Source organism: Pogoniulus pusillus, chromosome 27 (genome assembly GCF_015220805.1).
Source record: "Pogoniulus pusillus isolate bPogPus1 chromosome 27, bPogPus1.pri, whole genome shotgun sequence".
NCBI classification, from domain to species: Eukaryota; Metazoa; Chordata; class Aves; order Piciformes; family Lybiidae; genus Pogoniulus; species Pogoniulus pusillus.
In genome coordinates, this window is record NC_087290.1 from 10,313,835 (window position 1) to 10,330,749 (window position 16,915).

The 16,915-nt window shown below is 53.5% G+C and overlaps 2 protein-coding genes across 2 annotated transcripts in view; both read left to right on the forward strand.

The window, feature by feature from the left end:
• Positions 1 to 1,090: 1,090 nt before the first annotated feature.
• Positions 1,091 to 13,751, forward strand: NLE1 (notchless homolog 1). The gene is made up of 13 exons (XM_064166575.1): positions 1,091 to 1,111; positions 1,486 to 1,629; positions 1,724 to 1,941; positions 2,046 to 2,125; positions 2,421 to 2,497; positions 3,790 to 3,887; positions 5,292 to 5,484; positions 5,894 to 6,029; positions 6,384 to 6,430; positions 6,580 to 6,782; positions 7,731 to 7,890; positions 7,981 to 8,051; positions 8,538 to 13,751. The coding sequence occupies exons 1-13, from the start codon at positions 1,103 to 1,105 to the stop codon at positions 8,548 to 8,550; spliced, it is 1,449 nt and encodes a 482-aa protein (XP_064022645.1). The 5' UTR covers positions 1,091 to 1,102; the 3' UTR covers positions 8,551 to 13,751.
• Positions 13,752 to 15,208: 1,457 nt separating this feature from the next.
• Positions 15,209 to 16,915, forward strand: part of ULK2 (unc-51 like autophagy activating kinase 2) — a 45,869-nt gene continuing 44,162 nt past the window's right edge. The window contains exon 1 of the mRNA XM_064166574.1: positions 15,209 to 15,868. Within this exon, the coding sequence (XP_064022644.1) occupies positions 15,776 to 15,868 (93 nt within the window). The 5' untranslated portion in view covers positions 15,209 to 15,775. The remainder of the gene's footprint in view (positions 15,869 to 16,915) is intronic.

Below are 16,915 nucleotides of genomic sequence, written 5' to 3' on the forward strand. Positions count from 1 at the left end.
ATCTCTGTGGGAAAGATGAACCCTCCCCCATGTTGCATGCAGTGCTTACTGATTTCTTCACCTTGGGTGAGGACGTTTAAGGCACAGGCACCAGGTTTGGGCCCAAGTACTGCTCAAAGCTGTGTTTCCTTCAGCTGCTGTGCTGTCGTGGGTGGATGTGACCAGATCAAGTGCAAGAGACTCAGTTTGTCAAGTGGCTCAATAGCAAACAGCTGTAGTGTGTGGTGAGAAAAACATCTGTCAAAAGAACAAGGGAGAGCTCCTTGCCATGGCCCCACCTTGTACATGAGGCCTCTCCTGGAGGGGAGGGCAGTAAGCTGGGGGTCAGTCAGAGGCCTGTTCAGGCTCAAAGCTTGAATGGTGGCAAATGAGTAGGGTAAGGACTGGTAGTTAATTTGGACCCACCTGACTGTTTTTCCTCCTTTCTCCATAAGCAGTGTTGAGATTGGGTGGGGCCACTGGGCTCTGGGTATGAGTTTGTGAGTGCAGTGCACGCTCTGGTTGGTGCTGGTTTGTGAGTGCAGTGCGCGCTCTGGTTGCTGCTGGTTTGTGAGTGCAGTGCGCGCTCTGGTTGCTGCTGGTTTGTGAGTGCAGTGCACGCTCTGGTTGCTGCTGGTTTGTGAGGGTCAGGACAGGTGATTTGGAATTTCTTGCTGTGTTACAGGTCTGTGTGGCAGATTTGAGCCTCAGTGCAGGATCTCTCTGCCTCCCATCCTGCCTAATGAGCCGATGGCTGTATGATGAATAAACCGTATTTGATTGCCAGCCCTGCCCTTCTTCACCTGAGGCTGCAACTGGGCAGGCTCTGCGCCTTGGGTTAATTCCTTATTGGAATGGACTAATTGGGATTTTTTTTTTCTGATTTTGCTGCGTTTTATTTCAGAAATGCTGTATAGAGAGCTTCTTTCTGGTCACCTCTTCGACTCCGCGGGCGTTTCTCGCTGCTCCCCGAGTGTCGGAGCGCGTCTTAGCGCGGCCTCGAGCCCCGATGCTAGCGGCACGGCTCTATCCCCACCGCCGTCCGCCAGGGGGCAGCAGTGCTGCGCACAGGTCCTCCCGCCCCGGCCGAGCCACTTCCGGCCCACGTGGGCCGTGCGGGCACATGGCCGCGGTGAGCGGGGCTGGGGCGGCGCGGGGGAAAATGGAGTGGGGCTGGGGCGAGCCGGAGCCGGGGGGGAGCGAGGCTTGGACAGGAGGAGTGGAGCCGGGGGGCCCAGGCAGCACGTAGATACTGAAGGGGTGGGGACCCGACGTGTTCTGGGGCCTCCTGAGCGTTCCGGGTTCCGCTGTAGGGTTTCTCCTGTGGGCATCCCATCGGAGGGCCCGGTCCTTGCAGGATGTTTCCTACTGCCACGAGGTCCATGCTAGGTTCTCCTGTCGTGACTCCGTTTCCCCCACCCCGCTTGTATCGCTGCCCGGGTGGGTGTTGCGGGGCCCTTCCCCCTCGCCGGTGCGATTCCCGGTCCTGAACCCGGTGTCCCACAGAACATGTCGCCGGACGAGGATGTACAGCGGCTCCTGATCCAGTTCCGAGACGAGGCTGGGGAGTCGCTGGGCTCCCCTTTTGACGTCCCGGTCACCATCACCCCAGATAAGCTGCAGTTGGTCTGCAATGCTCTCCTGCAGAAGGTGAGACCGCCCCCACCAACCTCGAGTTGTCAGGCACTTCCCGAGCGCCCCCCGGGGCCACCGCACGCACCCGTGCCTGCTGCTTCTCCCCCAGGATGAGCCGGTGCCCCTGGCTTTCTTTGTCCATGATGCTGAGATCGTGGCGTCGCTGGAGAAGACCCTGGTGGGGCAGAGCGTGGAGACAGAGAAGGTCCTGGACATCATCTACCAGCCCCAGGCCGTGTTCAGGGTGCGGGCCGTGACTCGCTGCACCAGCTCACTGGAAGGACACACTGAGGCTGTCATCTCCGTGGCCTTCAGCCCCACGGGAAAGTACGAGGGTCTGGCTGCAGGTGGGGGGCTCAGGGTGAAACAGCATCTTCTGTGCCCCTCCCTGGGGGACACTGTGCTGAGCCAGGTTCTTCCTTCCCTCTCAGGTACCTGGCCAGCGGCTCTGGAGACACGACTGTCCGCTTCTGGGACCTCAGCACAGAGACGCCACAGTTCACAGCGAAAGGTGGGTGTGGGAGTGTCCCGGGGGAGCAGCTTCTGACCACCTGCTCGCAGAGACCATCTTTGTGCTTGAAGGGGATAAACAGACCAGACCCTGAGTGCTGCTTGAGCCATACAGGCTGGGACTGGGGCTCAGGGAGGGAGCAGCCCTGGTTAATTAACAAAGTGGAGGTAGAGGGTCTGGCCTGGAGGAACAGGGAGAGTTCTCCCCATCTCCAGTCCTGCCTCGGAGTGGCTGCACGCTGGGACGCTGGCAACAGTCACAGCTCTCCACTCACACTTGCTTGTGCTCTCCGCAGGTCACCGGCACTGGGTGCTCAGCATTGCCTGGTCACCCGACGGCAAGAAGCTGGCCTCAGGCTGCAAGAATAGCCAGGTACACATGGGCTCCCCATGCCTGTGTTGTGGGGCCAGGGGCTTGGGGAGCGTGGAGACCCTCTGCAGCTCTGTTCAGAAAAATAAGAGTAAAGTGAAACTTGGTAAAGGGCTGCCAGGGATTAGGGGTGGAGACCTGTTCTGAACGGGAGTCCTGTCCCTAGAGGATGGATGTGTCACAGTACTTGCGAGTGGCATCTCTGAACTCTGTGCCAGGCCAGGCGCTGGCTTTGTCACCTTTGTAGACCTCTTGCTGCTGAGCCCTGCTGTCTCATGGCAGACACTTTTTCCCTCTGCACAGGAAAGAGTCCAGGCTTTGGACGTGGTCCCTGGCAGACAGCTCCGTCACGAGGGAGGTGTCTGGAGCGAGCTGGGTATCTGTTGCCTTGCTAAGCTAAGGCTGTTGTTTGCATGACCTAGACATGCAGCAGCAGCAGCAGCCCGAACTGCAGTGTTGCTGCTCAGGCACAGCCAGATTACCTCTTACAGGAATGTGCAGGGAACAGTGCCCTGTCTGCGGGGCAGAATGTGTGCACTTAAGGCGCTCTAAAAAGTGCCTGGGGAATTGGAGTGCTCAGTTAAAAGAAAGCAAATTGCTGAGCTGCAGAGGGGTAGTTACTCTGACCTTTGAACTGTCTGGGAGCGATGAGAGCAGACAAGAGCTGCTGTCCCACATTGTCTGAGCTGCTGCTCTATCAAACCACTGATACCAGCCCCAAGGAAACAATCTGAGCCTCACTGGCTTTTGCCCTGGTTTGGTGCCATTCTGGCTTTAATCTAACCCAGGAAGCTGCCTGTCCTCTTGTTAGCTTGTTTCTCCCAGGTTCTTAAGTTGGGGATGACTAATGCCTTGGCTCTCTGGATGAACATTTACGTAGAGAGATTAAAAACAAGAGCAAACCAGCATGTGTCCCACCCACGGCACCCGATAATAAGCAGCATTTAGCGCGCTTTGGCTTTCGTCGCGCTCTGCAAACAGTCACCAGCTCTGGCTCAGGCTGTGCAGAGGCTCAGGCTGGCTTGCTGGAGAGCTGTACCGGGTTTGATTTGAGGCAGATACTACTGTGCAGCAGCGTTTTAGGCAGAGAGGAGGGCAATCAGGTCTGATTCTTTGAGATTCAGTCAGCTGATTGCTGCAGGGATCTGGAAAGGCATTCAGTCCTGCTCCCTGCTTGTGCCAATGTAAATGCAACTCCAAGGACACCTCTGCTTTCTAAATGAAGCCCGAAGGTCTCTGGGATTCACATGATGCATCTGGCCTGACACAACCTTCTTGCTTCCTCCCTCACACAGATATTTCTCTGGGACCCAGCCACCGGCAGTCAGATCGGCCGGGTGCTCACTGGCCACTCCAAATGGATCACGTGTCTGTGCTGGGAACCACTCCACATGTAAGTGAAGGGACAGCCCAGCCCTTCCCCTTTGCTCCTACAGAAAAGAGCAGCCTGACCCCAAGGGTGCTGCTCCTGTTTGCCTTTTTCCTGTCATGGTGCACAGAGTGGGGCTGCACTCAGGGGAGCGGCCCCCAAGGTGGGACAGGAAAAATGTCTAGTTCAGATCCAGGAGTTCCAGATGCTGCTCACAGTCCCTGGGAATTCACTGCCAGACATAGGTGGTGGTGGAAAACACAGGGGATTGACAGTGGTGGACAAACGTTTGATGGGCTCCTCTCCCATGTGCTGAGCTGGGATCAGGAAAGCCTTCCTGTGCAGTGCTCGAGGTCAGGCTCTGCAGAGCTCTCCCTTTCTGCCCTCTTGCATCCTGGTCGCCTCTGTCATCTGGTTTATTTATCGTGAGGGCTGATTAACTGTGCAATCCCCTTATCCCTTCGATTAGCTAAAGCTCTGTCTGGGAGAGATGGGTGGAAGGGGTCAGTTGTAGCTAATAATCCAAGACATTACAGAAACAAATAAAGAAAAAGAGGCCCTTCAGAGCAGAGCCCTGCAAATTAAATTGGCCAGAAGGAAACTCCAGCTATTTGCAAACAAAAACTGGATTAACCAAAACTGATTATAAAGGAGGATGAGGAAATGGAGAGGAGGGAGATGACCCTGCCAGAGCTCCACTCCTCTGTCTCCAGCCAGCTGCACTCCCTGCTCAGCGGCTGTGCAATGGCAATGCCTGTACTCTTCCCTGCTGGTGCTAGGGACCCACTCTGACATTAGAACTGCTGAGTGATAAAGGTGTTATGAACAGGCCAGAGAGCTGTGGGTCCTCTCTTTTTGCTGGCTTGTTGGCATCTGCTTCTGGCTGTGTTATATTTGCCTCTTTGAGCCACACGGATGGATGTTGCTGCTTTCAGCCTTGCCACTCTGTGTCCGCTGGAGGTGAGGCATGGCACGGGCAGGGGAGCACTCCACACATTCATGTTGCTGCCAGTCTGCACTGCCCACATAAGGCAGAGTGATCTCCCTGCCCAGGGCTCTCCAAGCCAGTGTCCAGGGAAGGTGCCAGGTTGTGGTCCCATCGTTAACCAGTGGGTTAAAGCTGCCTCCAGTGAAAACAAGGTCATTGCCAAGAGCTCCGGTGCCAGGTTCACCCTGGATTGATGCCTTCACAGTGCAGTCGTGGGGCTGGTTCAGAGCGAAGCATCTGTCTGCCTCTCCCCTGTCTTGTGAGATGTTGTTCTCCGTAGGTCAGTGCTCTGCTCCTGCCTGGCCAATCTGTTCTTAAGCCAAAAGAGAAAGTTGTCTTTTATTGACTTCGGGGCACTTGAATGCTCTAGGACTGGTGGAGGAAGGGCTCAGTGGAGGAGCTGTGTGCACTGTGCAAATGGGTTTGATCTTTCTGCACAGAAACCCGGAGTGCCGCTACCTGGCAAGTGCCTCCAAGGATGGCAGCATCCGCATCTGGGACACGCTGATGGGCAGGTGTGACAAAATCCTCACGAGCCACACGCAGTCGGTCACCTGTGTGAAGTGGGGAGGCGATGGTTTGCTCTACTCCTCCTCCCAGGACAGGACCATCAAAGTCTGGAGGAGCAAGGATGTAAGTGCTGGTGCAGGGGCTTGGACATGCTGTGTTGTAGGGTTGCTTCTTGAAAAACAGAGATGCAGAGTGTGTGCTGCATCTTCTGGACCAGCAGAGTCTATTGCTTGACACCATTTGGCAGAGGTAGCTGTTGAACAGTGTTTTCATCCCTGTAACTGCTAAATGAGGCTAAAAGCTGGAAACATCCCTAGGGTAACGGCAACCTGTGGGTTCCTTGCAGGGCCCTCTGGGAAACTAGTTCCTGAAGCTCAGCAGTGCTCAGCTTAACTGTGCTAAGCTTTGCTGCAATCTTGCCTGCAACCCAAGAGGATGTGAAACTCTTAGGGGTGATCCTTGCTGCCCAAGAGGTCTGGTGGGTTCTGCAGTCTGGCTCTGGCCTGTCCTAAGCAGAGGATTCTGTTTCCAGGGTGTCCTCTGCCGCACTTTGCAGGGCCATGCTCACTGGGTGAACACCATGGCCCTTAGCACTGACTACGTTCTCCGCACCGGTGCCTTCGAACCTGCTGAAGCCACCATCAACCCACAGGACATGAGAGGCTCCTGTAAGTGCAGCACCAGAATTTTGCAGGCTGGTAGAGGTGGTGGGAAGGATGCTGAGGAGACCTGATGTCTCCTGATGCTACCAAAAGCCAAAGCAGTCTTGAGAGTTGGGGGCAGGTCGCGTGTCGGTGCTGGTCCTCTTCCTTGCCCGTGCTTAGGGTTGAGCAGTCTGATGGATGAGGCCACTGTGTTGTCAAGGTCTTTAGCTCCACTCCTGGCAAAGCAGAAGTGGGTGAGCAGTCAGAAATGGGTTTGCTTGGCCCATGGAAGCAGGATTGGAATTGGCATCACAGAGTTAAAGTTTCCTTTCACATAAGGGCTGCAAATCCCTTCCTGTTTTTCTTTGCCTCTTTCAGTGGCAGAGCTGAAGAAAAGGGCACAGCAGAGGTACGACCAGGTCCGGGTAAGTCCCTTTCGGCTCTGCTGTCATTTCTGACACTATTCCTGGTGGAAGCAGTACATGTGTGCAGTTGGCTGTTGGCCCCAGCAGTGCTTCTGAGCTCTCCACACTTGGGCATGTACAAGACTTGGGCTCTTTCTTCCCTTTCTTAGGGCCAGGAACCAGAAAGGCTCGTCTCAGGGTCAGATGATTTCACACTGTTTCTTTGGAGGCCAGCAGAAGACAAGAAGCCACTGGAGAGAATGACAGGCCACCAAGCACTGATTAACCAAGTCCTCTTCTCGCCAGACACGCGGATAATAGCCAGTGCTTCCTTTGACAAGTCCATAAAGCTCTGGGATGGCAGGACAGGAAAGTGAGTTGGTTTGTGGAGTTACAGGGGAGGTGCTCCTATGGGCTCTGCCTGCAGTGCACGTTACACAGACATGGGCCCCAGTGGCATTGCCGGGAGCTCCATGCTATGTCCAGCATCTCTGTAGCTTGAGCTCATGCAAAGTAATTCTGCTGCCTCTGCCCTTGGGAAGTGCCTTGTTTGGCTCTTCTTGTGTCATGAAGTCTGTGCTTGGCCAGGTGTGTGTAACCCCCAGTCACTCAGCCACAGCGCTGCCTGGCACCCATGTGGCACATGCTGCCTGCTGCGGGGTTGGTTCACTGGGGCGGGTTCACAAGTGCTGTGGGATGGCATGTTCCACTTGGCTGATCCCCTGAAGACATGTGCATTGCACACTGTAGACTGACCCAGTTTAAATGATTCTTGTGCCAGAGAACAGCTTGTTCTGGATCATGCAAATTGCTGTAGCTACAAGTTGTGCTGTTGGTGTTTCGATGCTCTTGTAAGCCCAGCTTTTATCCTTCAACTAGAGTTCTGGTGAGCTCTCTGGAGCAGAGCTCCTTCTCTAAGACAGCCTTTCTGCTGATGAGCTTGGCTTTCATGTTGGTAGTTTTAATATTCCTTCTAAATCCACATAGCTCAGTCAGTGAGAGGGAGGTCTCTGTGCAGTGAGAACTTCGTGTTGCCTGCTGGATAAGAGTTTCTTGGCTGAGGAGTGGAGATGAAGAGTCATTGTCTAGAAGGCTCTGAGCCCATCTGGGAGGGTTTTTAAACAGACTGAGCCACCTCTGCACTCTGTATAGTGATTGGCTGGCTCAGGGTGTGCTGGCTCAGGGTGTGCTGCGCACCCCATGGCTGTGCTTGCTCGCTCACAGGTGGAGGAGAAACATGAAGGCTGGGCAAGAAGAAATTGTTTGGAACAACCCAGCTGCCTGCTTCTCTAACAGCCTCTCCCTGCCCTCCATACCTCAGGTACCTGACGTCGCTGCGGGGGCACGTCTCAGCCGTGTACCAGATCGCTTGGTCAGCCGACAGCCGCTTGCTGGTGAGCGGCAGCAGCGACAGCACGCTGAAGGTCTGGGATGCCAAGACAAAGAAACTGGCCATTGATCTTCCTGGCCATGCAGACGAGGTGAGGGGTTTGGTCCAGCCAAGGTGTTCAAGGGAGGCAGCAGTGACTCCTCTTCCCAGCAGAGAGAGATGAGTCTTGCTTTCATACTAGGTGTATGCAACGGATTGGAGCCCGGATGGCCAGAGGGTAGCGAGTGGAGGGAAGGACAAGTGCTTGCGGATGTAAGTAAGCTGTTGTCTGTCCACAGAGGAGGTTTCAGCTACTCCATGTGTCCCTCAGAGCTGCAGTCTCCTTGCAGAGACCTGCACAGTTAGGGCATTGTCCTTGAGGAGAGCACAGCACTGGGGCAAATTCCAGCCCAGAGACCTGTCCTTCCTCAGGACAGGATCTGCTGCTGTCCCCTGGGAGATGACTAGAGAGCAGAGCTGCTCCAGCTGAGCAGTCAGCGGTGAGATTTGGCTCAGACAGTTTGGCTCCTGGAGAGCAGAAGGAACAGTTGTACTGTCACTGAGACCCTTTCTTTCTCACCTTCCTCCACCTCCCAGTGATGCAAATTCCTGTGCACTGGTTGCCATTTGAGCAGGCTGTGAGCAGGCTGGTGAAGGAACCCAGACTGCAGTCCCCTGATGGGCTGCTCTTGAGTGGTACCTGCTGGGCTGTGTGGCAGTGCTGGGACACAGGGACACAGCAGCTCTTTCTGTTTGCAGATGGCGTCAGTAGGAGCAGCGACACAAAGCTGCTGGTCCCGTCCTGAGCTGTCCTGTCCTCAGCACAGTCTGCCTGGGACATCGGCGAGGGGATGGACGATGAAGGCTGACCCAAGCACCACTCCCACTTCCTGTTGGCCGCTCTCCCTCGTGGACTCTTTCCTTATATTTATTTAAGGAAATTTTAATTCTGGTTCTTACTAAGAGCTGTGCTTTGCAGGATGATTTCCTCAGAACATTACAGGAGGCATCTCTCTTCTGCCTCCATCTCAACTGGCTTTTTATTGACATTTCAGCCTTACAGTAGCCTACTGCCTTGAAAGGGGCAGTTGAAGGGTGGGGATGGCTCCTGCCCTTCCTTGCTGTGTGCAGAATCCTGCAGAGAAGAGGCTTCTAGTGGGAACAGAAAGGGTCATCCTGTGTGACCTTCAGAGAGGGAGAGAGGAAGGGGAAAGTCCAGCACATCATTACATTGCAGAACTGTTCTCAGCTGCACGTCTGAGACAAAGATCTGCTGAGAATAAGGTCTTGAGGCTTCTCGGTATGCCAGCAAGGTTTTGCCTTTTCACTTAGCCCAGTTCCCTGTAGGCTGGGCCAGGCATTATCTCTTAGTGATCCTCTGCATGCACAGCAGATAATTCGTTTGCTCCTCCATCCAGCATGCAACAGGCACAGACTTCAAATGGCTGCTAGAGCTGTGCTGAGCTTTCAGGTCTCACTGGCTCTTGAAATGGGGAAATGAGGCACTCGTGCCTCTGACCAAGGGGAGAGAGCACCCATTTCCTATCCACTGCTGGCTCGGGGGGGAAGGAAGGAAGGGGTGGGGAAGGATGGAGACAGTGTTTGGGTGGCATTTGTCCCTGGCCCTGGATATGTGCTGACAGCAGGGCTGTGACTGTCACAGTAAACGGCAGAACTTCCATTGCACAGAGCTGGCTGCTGCAATTTCTCAGGTGCATTTACTTACCCATTGGGTGAGAAGGATTCACACTGCCAGTTACATATTTGTGAGCTTGCCTGTGAGCCTTTTATAAGCCAGTACAGGCTTCCAGCAATCTTGAGGTGGATAGACCTGGATTCAGTGTTTGTTTGCAGGAGCCTTGCGAAACAGTGAAAATCAAGATGAGATTATCGAGGAGTAGAAATTCTGTTCTCAGATTTAGTTGCAGCAAGTTAGCCTGAAGGCCAAAGCATTCTCTGTAGCCCTTGTATAGCAGTTGTTGCAGAGAGATTACTACAACTCAGAACAGGATTTTGAGTATCCAATACTTTCCAGCTGCAGAAGCTGCATTTTGGGACTGAATTCCTGCGGGCAGGATTGCTTTGGAGGATAAAGTGAGAGTGGGGCAGTAGAAGCTGTATGGTTGTGTGCAAGGTTCAGGTGAGCAGAGGACTCGCACAAAGGGCTAAATATTTAATATGACTGAGAACACAAATTGTGGTTCCTGTTAGTGCCTCTTTCTGCCAGCCAAGTCAGCAGGCTCTGTCTTCATGGGATTTTTTTGGGACGAGCTCTCTGCTGTACCTGCTCTCCCATCAGCATGCTTCCTCCAGCTGGTTCTAGCTGGCAGTGAAGGCCATGTTGTGTCCATCTGCATAAACAAAAACCTTTCGTAATTCTCTAAGGTAAATGTTGTGGGGCAGGGTGATTTGAAACTGGCTGATAATTCTGCCTCCCCAGAGGGCCGTGCCCTTGGGATGAAGAGGAGCATATGTGCAGCTGATGGATCTCTGCTGACAGCCAAGACAGAAGCTTGCCTGTTTTGCAGGTGTTTTGGGCTGCCTGCACTGAAGGAAACAATCCCCCCTTGGGAGTTCATCTCTGTCCCAGGGTTTCACTTGCTTGAAGCAGCAGTCTCTGCAGTGCCTGCTGGTGCATGGCTCCTTTGAGGGAAGAAGCTTCATTCTCTCCTTCCTTTCTCAAGGTGCTGCACGTGGTCACTGTGCCCCACAGTGTGTTTTGTGTTAGGAGTGGGGATGTATCAGAGCCAGGGGAGGTGATGCAGCCTGTAGGGACTAGCTTGACTGGCTGTGTGTATGTGTACCTAAAGCCCACGTCCTTGTCCACTGATTTCCAAACTAAAGCAATCACTGCCCTCTGGCCATGCTCCTAAGCTAGGCTAACTCCTGCCATCCCTTCAGACTTCTGTGATAATCAGGCACCAAGCAGAGCCTGCTTCGAACTCGCCTTCCTGAGGCTGGAGCGGAAAGGTTTTCCACTGCAAAGTGAGACCTCTTGAAGAGAGCCTTGCAGCTGTCTCAGCCTTAATCTTTGACCTGATAGCAGGTAGATTTTGAACCACACTGTGATGGGTTTGCTCATAGAGCAAATTGAGCTTTCTTGTCTAGGCTGCTGCTGCTATTCTTATTCACACAGCAGCAGCCTTTGTGCACACTAAGAGCTGGCCCCGTTCCAGCTGTGTTCTGAAGCAATCCTGTAATGCTTCTCCCAGGCTTATTTGAACACAGCATTTCCCGGGCCTGGCTCTGCAGTCTGCTGGGCTCCAGGGAAGAGCCACTGCCTGTCACTTCAGAGGTGGCTCCTTGGTGACGTGATCTTTAGTTAGCTAATTTTTACAATGGCAGATGCAGATCTGGGTGGGTGGTGTTATTAATGGGGAAAACATCACTTTTTGGTAAAGGGCAAATCCAGAAGGTAGGTTGGAGCTTTCCGAGTGCTTTGCTGGGAACCACACCACTAAAAACCTGCTGAAACACCTGAACTTCTTCAGCGCTGTGTGATGAGGATCTGCTGCTGTGTTTCAGTCCAGTGTCTTATGAGTCACTCTTTCAGCACAGAATGCAGGGATGTGTACCACAGGGGCCCTACTTTTCACTGACATTAGGATGAATTTTAAGCATATCCAGAAAGCATTTGTCCTACAGAGTCCTCTTGACACTTTCTCCTTTAAAAGCTCTGATAGCTCAGCTGATGCCACCATTAATGTTGTTACCAATCCCCAATGGGAGGGCAGTGATGATAAGGACTGGGAAGTTTGCCAACCCTCTGAGAATGGTTTACCTGTCTAATAAATTCCTGAGTATGATGGATGGAGGAGGGAAGGAAGGAGAGAAGAACATGGTAAGAACACCTAGAGTGAAGCAGATTGTTTGGGATAGCGCTGAGATAAGCAGGATGGTGTCAGACTCCTGCCTCTGGGGGTTGATTTAGATAAGTGAGAATTTAGCATCCTTATGAAAACTGATCTTGAGGCTGTGTTCTGCTCGTCCATGTAGGAAGGCTGGCCTGGCCAAATGGCATATGCCTTCTGCTCTCCTATCCTGGGTCCTTGGAGCCATGCGTTCATGTTCTGCTCGGCTCAGATGATCTCTTTTTTTCCCAGATCAGTAATTTAACTCCCATGTGCATGTTTATAGCCTGGGGAGAGAGACAAGAAAAACCTTTTGATGAACAGGAAGAAGATAAATGTGAATCATTGCTCTGCATGAACATCAGGAAAAGCAGTCTCCTCTCTGCTTTTCTTTGGATCAGCTCAGGCACTGTTCAGAGGGTGTTTCTACCTCAGAAAGGGCTGCATTTTGGTGATATGGATGGCAGAAAAGCGCTTGCTGCAAAGACCATCAGCACTAGAGGATGAAAAGTGGTATGGAAACTCAGAACAGTGATGTTTGTGCTGGGGAGCTGCTACCAGATGAAAGGAGCTTCTCCCGTGCGCTCAGTCAAGCAACCTGTAAGGTGCTAATTTCTTCCTAGATCTGTTGCTTTTGTGATCATGAATCCTGTCTCAAATCTGAGAGACCAGTTTGGCTGAACCAATGTAGTATAGCTGGGAGAGAACCACAAATCGTTCTCCAGTGCTCTTCCTCCATTTTCCTTCACACTGACCTTGTGGTGGTGCGTGCTGAGCTGCAGTCGCTGGTGGTCTGTTGGTGGGCTTCAGCTCTTGCACAGTATGATGTTGGAAATAAACTTGGTTATTTCCAACATCAGTACTCTCTGCTTTTGAAGGATCCCTGTGGCAAATCAGACATGGTACTGGTGCCTGCTGCCCAGTCATGGTTTTTGAGCACACTGAGTATTTTATTGTCCTGCCACATGGCTTTTGAGAGCGGAGCAGAGCATCCCTCCAAGGGCTGCTGCTCTCCACCAGCACTAAGTGGTGAATGTCTTTGTGTACTCCTTGGTCAAGGGAGGAGCAACTTGAGCCCCGTGGGGTTATCCCACATCACTCTCCCAAGGGAGTGAGGCTCCCTTTGGGAAAGGCAGGTGAGTTTGGCCTCTTCTGTCTCTGACTTCACAGCTGCAAAAGCAAGTGAAGGTGTTGTTTGTAAATAGGTTTATTGTAGTCTGCTGGAAATATTGACACCTCAAAGCTCCCAGACGCTAATCAAGGACCCAGCTCAAATGAGTGACCTGCATGCAAATCCCGCAGCCCTTCATGGAGCAGTTTTCCAGCCCTCCAGATCCCCTCTGAATCCCAGTGAGACAGCAGCATGTTTAGTTATTCTAGTCAAACCTCGCCGCTGCTCCTGGCTGTTTTGTCCTTGCTGTGCAGAAACAAACCTGCTCGAGGGCTCCAGTCCCATTAGGAGGACAAAGGACATCAGACTGTGCTGCTACGGAAGAGGAAAAAAGCTTGGGTTTGAAGTGTAATGCAGAATGGGTGGCTTAGAAATTCCTGAAGTGACTTTTCTCTGATCAAAAGGCATCTTTCTGAATTGCCTTTTTTTCTTTCCCAGCTTCCCTAAAATGTAGCTCCTGACATTGACTTTGAGGTGAGCACACGTGCTGATGCTGAAAGGCTTAGTCCTGAATGTGAGAATGCAGATGGCAATAAACAGCCAGCTCTGAGGCAAATGATCTTCCAACTCAGAGGATTTAGCACGTTGAAACTTGTGGGCTTATTCTTGGCTTTGGAGGGGCATTCTGGAACATGTCTATGTTACTATTGACACATTCATTTATGATGAACTTGGAATATTTTTACATCTCATTTGTTCCTTCCACGGGGGTGTTGTAAGCTGCCTAAATGACTTGGTCAGCTTTGCTTTCTTGGTTGGGTTTGGTAGGGTAGTGCTATGAATGGATTTTGGATGAGAGAGGTCAGGACTCCAGAAAATAAAGGGGGGATTCAAGTCCTGAGGTGGTTTGAAAGCCCTTTGGCATAAAACAGATGTCTTTGAATCCCCCGGTGTCTCCATATAGTGTCTAGAGCTTAAAATGTCCTTCATAAAGCTGTCAATGTTGCCTAAGGAATCTCTTGCTGAATATTTTCCTGATCTAAGTGTGTTGTCTTTGGAGATGACTGTCAGTGGAAGCTCTGACATGGCACACAGCTCCAGAGCCGCTTGGTTTTGAATGCCAGAAAGTGAATGGAGATGAGCAAAGAACAGGGAGAGGACCAACTGCGTAAATCTCTGCTTAGGCTCAGTTTTGATCAAGCAGTGCTGAAAGCAGAGCCTGTATCACATGAGAGAAGGGACAGCACAGCTCCGTGGGGCTGGAGCTCTGTCCTTCCTCATCCCCATGTGCACCTCGAGTCAGCTGTGCCTTCCATGGGAAGTTAACACTGCTGCTGTGGGCTCAGAGTGGCCAGAGGATCTGGGGCAGATGGAGGTAGCGGGAAAGCCTGATCCAGCTCCAGGACGTGGAGGAGGTGTGATGGAGAACATAGACAGAAGACAGGGAAGAAAGCAGCGAGGAATGGAAAGCAAAGGAGTGTAATTAAGTAGATATGGAGGTGAAGGTCAAAGGCTCCATGTGACTGGTGTGTGGTGGCTGCTTTTTTTTCATAATGCTTGTACGTGTTGCTGTAAACAATCCCAGGCTGATCAAAAAGTGCTGAGGGGCAGAGGCTGCAAATTACAGATGTTGTTCTCCTTACAAAGGAAGCAAGCAACTTGAAGTGTCCTTGGCTCCCAGCATTTTGCTTGCTTGCTCCTCCATTGCTTCTCCATTTAAACTCCTTGTATTCGACTTGATGAAGAACCTTGCTCGCTAATGGAGCAGGGACGCTGCATGACCCAGAGGCAGCAAGGCAGGGCAGAATCATTAATGCTACACCTGCCTTCCCTCCTCTGCCTGCTGCCCCATGTCCTGGCACTCGCCCTGCCTTGTTCCACGCTGAGGGCAGCTGGTTTGTGGGACAAGTCTGTCCCTCCCTCGTCTCCTGGTGGCCCCTCAGCCTTGTTCTCCTCTGCATTCGGGCCGGAGGTGGCCCAGAAACAGCTTAAGTGTTGGAAACGAAAGCCAGACGTGGGGGCTGAGTTTGGCGCTCTGAAGTGAGGACAGGGGCTAGACGTGCCCCAGCACCTGGATCGCCTTGCCCTCCCTGCAGGGACCGCAAGCACCGAGCCCAGGAGCCACGGCAGAGCCAGAGGGGACCTAGGCCTCAGCCGCCGGCAGAGAGGCAGCGGCAGGGCTCCGAGGGGAGCTCGGCGAGGCTCCGAAGAGCGGGCGGCAAACCCCGGCCGCAGCGCGCTCCTGAGGAGATGGCGGAGGAAGGACGCTCCCGCCGGGTTAAACGGGGTGAGGCACTCTTTGGCCGCCGGCGGAAGCAGCGCAGTACTGGGGCCTGCGCGATACGGCCTATAAAGCGCGTAGGGTGGCGCGGAGGTCCGGGCAGTCGGAGCCGGGGCTGACTGCGTGCGGATTATCTGGGAGACGGTGGCGGAGCGGCAGGCGCTTAGGAGGTGGTGGCGGTGGTGGTGACGGCGGCGGCCTGAGAGACCCCCCGCCTGCAGACTCCCCGGTTCTTCTCCTCTCGCGGGGGCGGCGGCAGCGACAGCCACCCCCGGCGCGCGGGCCTCGTCCCCCCCCAGCTTGCTGGATGCTCCAGGGCTCTGTCTCTGAGGGGGGCCGCGGTGCCAGCAGCCCCCGCTGTGGCTGGGCCATGGGGGAGGAGAGCAGCAGGGCGCGGAGCCCCCTTCCCTGCTGAGAAGGCCCCTCGTCCTGGCACCGATGCTGCGCTGTCCCCTCACACCCGGCCCCTAAGAGACTACCCCCCCCGCCACCTCTTTTTCCCCGCCTTACCCTCCTCATGCCAGACGGAGCCCCTCGCCTCGGAGACGCCCTGCAGCAGCCCCGCCGGCCCGGGGGTCTGCGGCTGCCCCCGCGGTATGAGAGGAGCTGCCCCCGCCGCCGGGGGCAGCCAGGAGAGGGGCAGGCTCCCACCCCGCCGCCGGTCGCCGTGAGGCGGCTGTAGCTGCCTCGGCTGGAGGAAGAGCCTCTTTGTTTTCCCTCCCTCCTTCCTGGGGGCTTCATGCCCCGCTGAGGGATGATGGAGGTGGTGGGGGACTTTGAGTACAGCAAGAAGGACCTGATAGGACACGGAGCCTTTGCTGTGGTCTTCAAAGGTCGCCACCGCAAGGTAAACAGCGATGGGCTTCAGCTGGAGCGGGGCTGGTTACACAACCCCGGGCCGGGGCAGGGGTCGCTCCGCGGGTCCGCAGCCATCAGGAGACCCTCCCGGTGGATGACAGCTGGGGCGGGGGGTCGCCTCTGCGGAGTTTTGTAGTCATTTGGGTGTTTGGAGAGAAAAAAGAAAGAAAGGTGTGGGGTGGGTTGAGTTACCGGGGTGGGGGCGGCGGAGAAGGGGCCAGAGGCTGGGCCTGCGTCCGGGGCAGCTCCTGCCTGTCTCTGCTGCAGCCCCAGAGCTGAGCAGACGGCTCGGGTCCTCCATAAGCCCTGTTTTTTTTGTTCCCTTCTCCTAAAGAGCCACCAGCCTCTCCGCATTCCCACCTCTCCTCCCTGCTGCTTGGTAGCTGCCTAACGTAAGGGCGAGCGAAGAGTCGCAGCTGTATGAGAGGCTGAGCCCTTTGTTTGTCAGGAGGGTCATGTTTATCTGGCTGGATAACGAGGGATCTAATGGAAAATTGCCTCCTTTGGGATTGGCTGAAGATTTCTTAAAATTCAGAGGTGTCTGGTTTCCTGGCGTGGCTCGCTAATCACCCCTGATATTCATAGCTAGGTTATGATACTGTGAGAGTTTATTCTGGTGTTGGTGCCTAAAGTGCTCTGCTTTCCAGAAATAAACTCTTTAGATTCATTATCGTGAAGCGTTAGGGCAGTGCTCGTCATTCAGAGAGGCACGGTGCAGTGATTTGGGGGTTAAAAAATATAAGGGAGAAAGGAAAACAGACACTTTAAAGGCCAACGGAGATTCTCTCACCTTATAAACACATAGGCAGTTTATGTTCAGATAATACATAAACAGAAAATACATAAGTTCCCTTAAAAATCCGGATGCTTTCTTGTGCAGTTTTTAGATGGAAATCGTAAGAAAGCTGAAAATGGGAAGTGTTTATAGGAGGGTAAAAGTAACTTCACTCTTTCAAGAGGACTAAAAAGCAGCTATGTAGCACCGCTACCAAAACCCGAATGGGATATGATTACTGCTTTTGTTTTTTTAAATGCT

What these genes read in the sequence shown, in the direction of transcription:
- NLE1 (XM_064166575.1), top strand. An exon ending in GCAATGCTCTCCTGCAGAAG is followed by an intron (nt 1,630 to 1,723) that starts GTGAGACCGCCC and finishes CTTCTCCCCCAG; the next exon opens with GATGAGCCGGTGCCCCTGGC. An exon ending in TTCCTGGCCATGCAGACGAG is followed by an intron (nt 7,891 to 7,980) that starts GTGAGGGGTTTG and finishes CTTTCATACTAG; the next exon opens with GTGTATGCAACGGATTGGAG.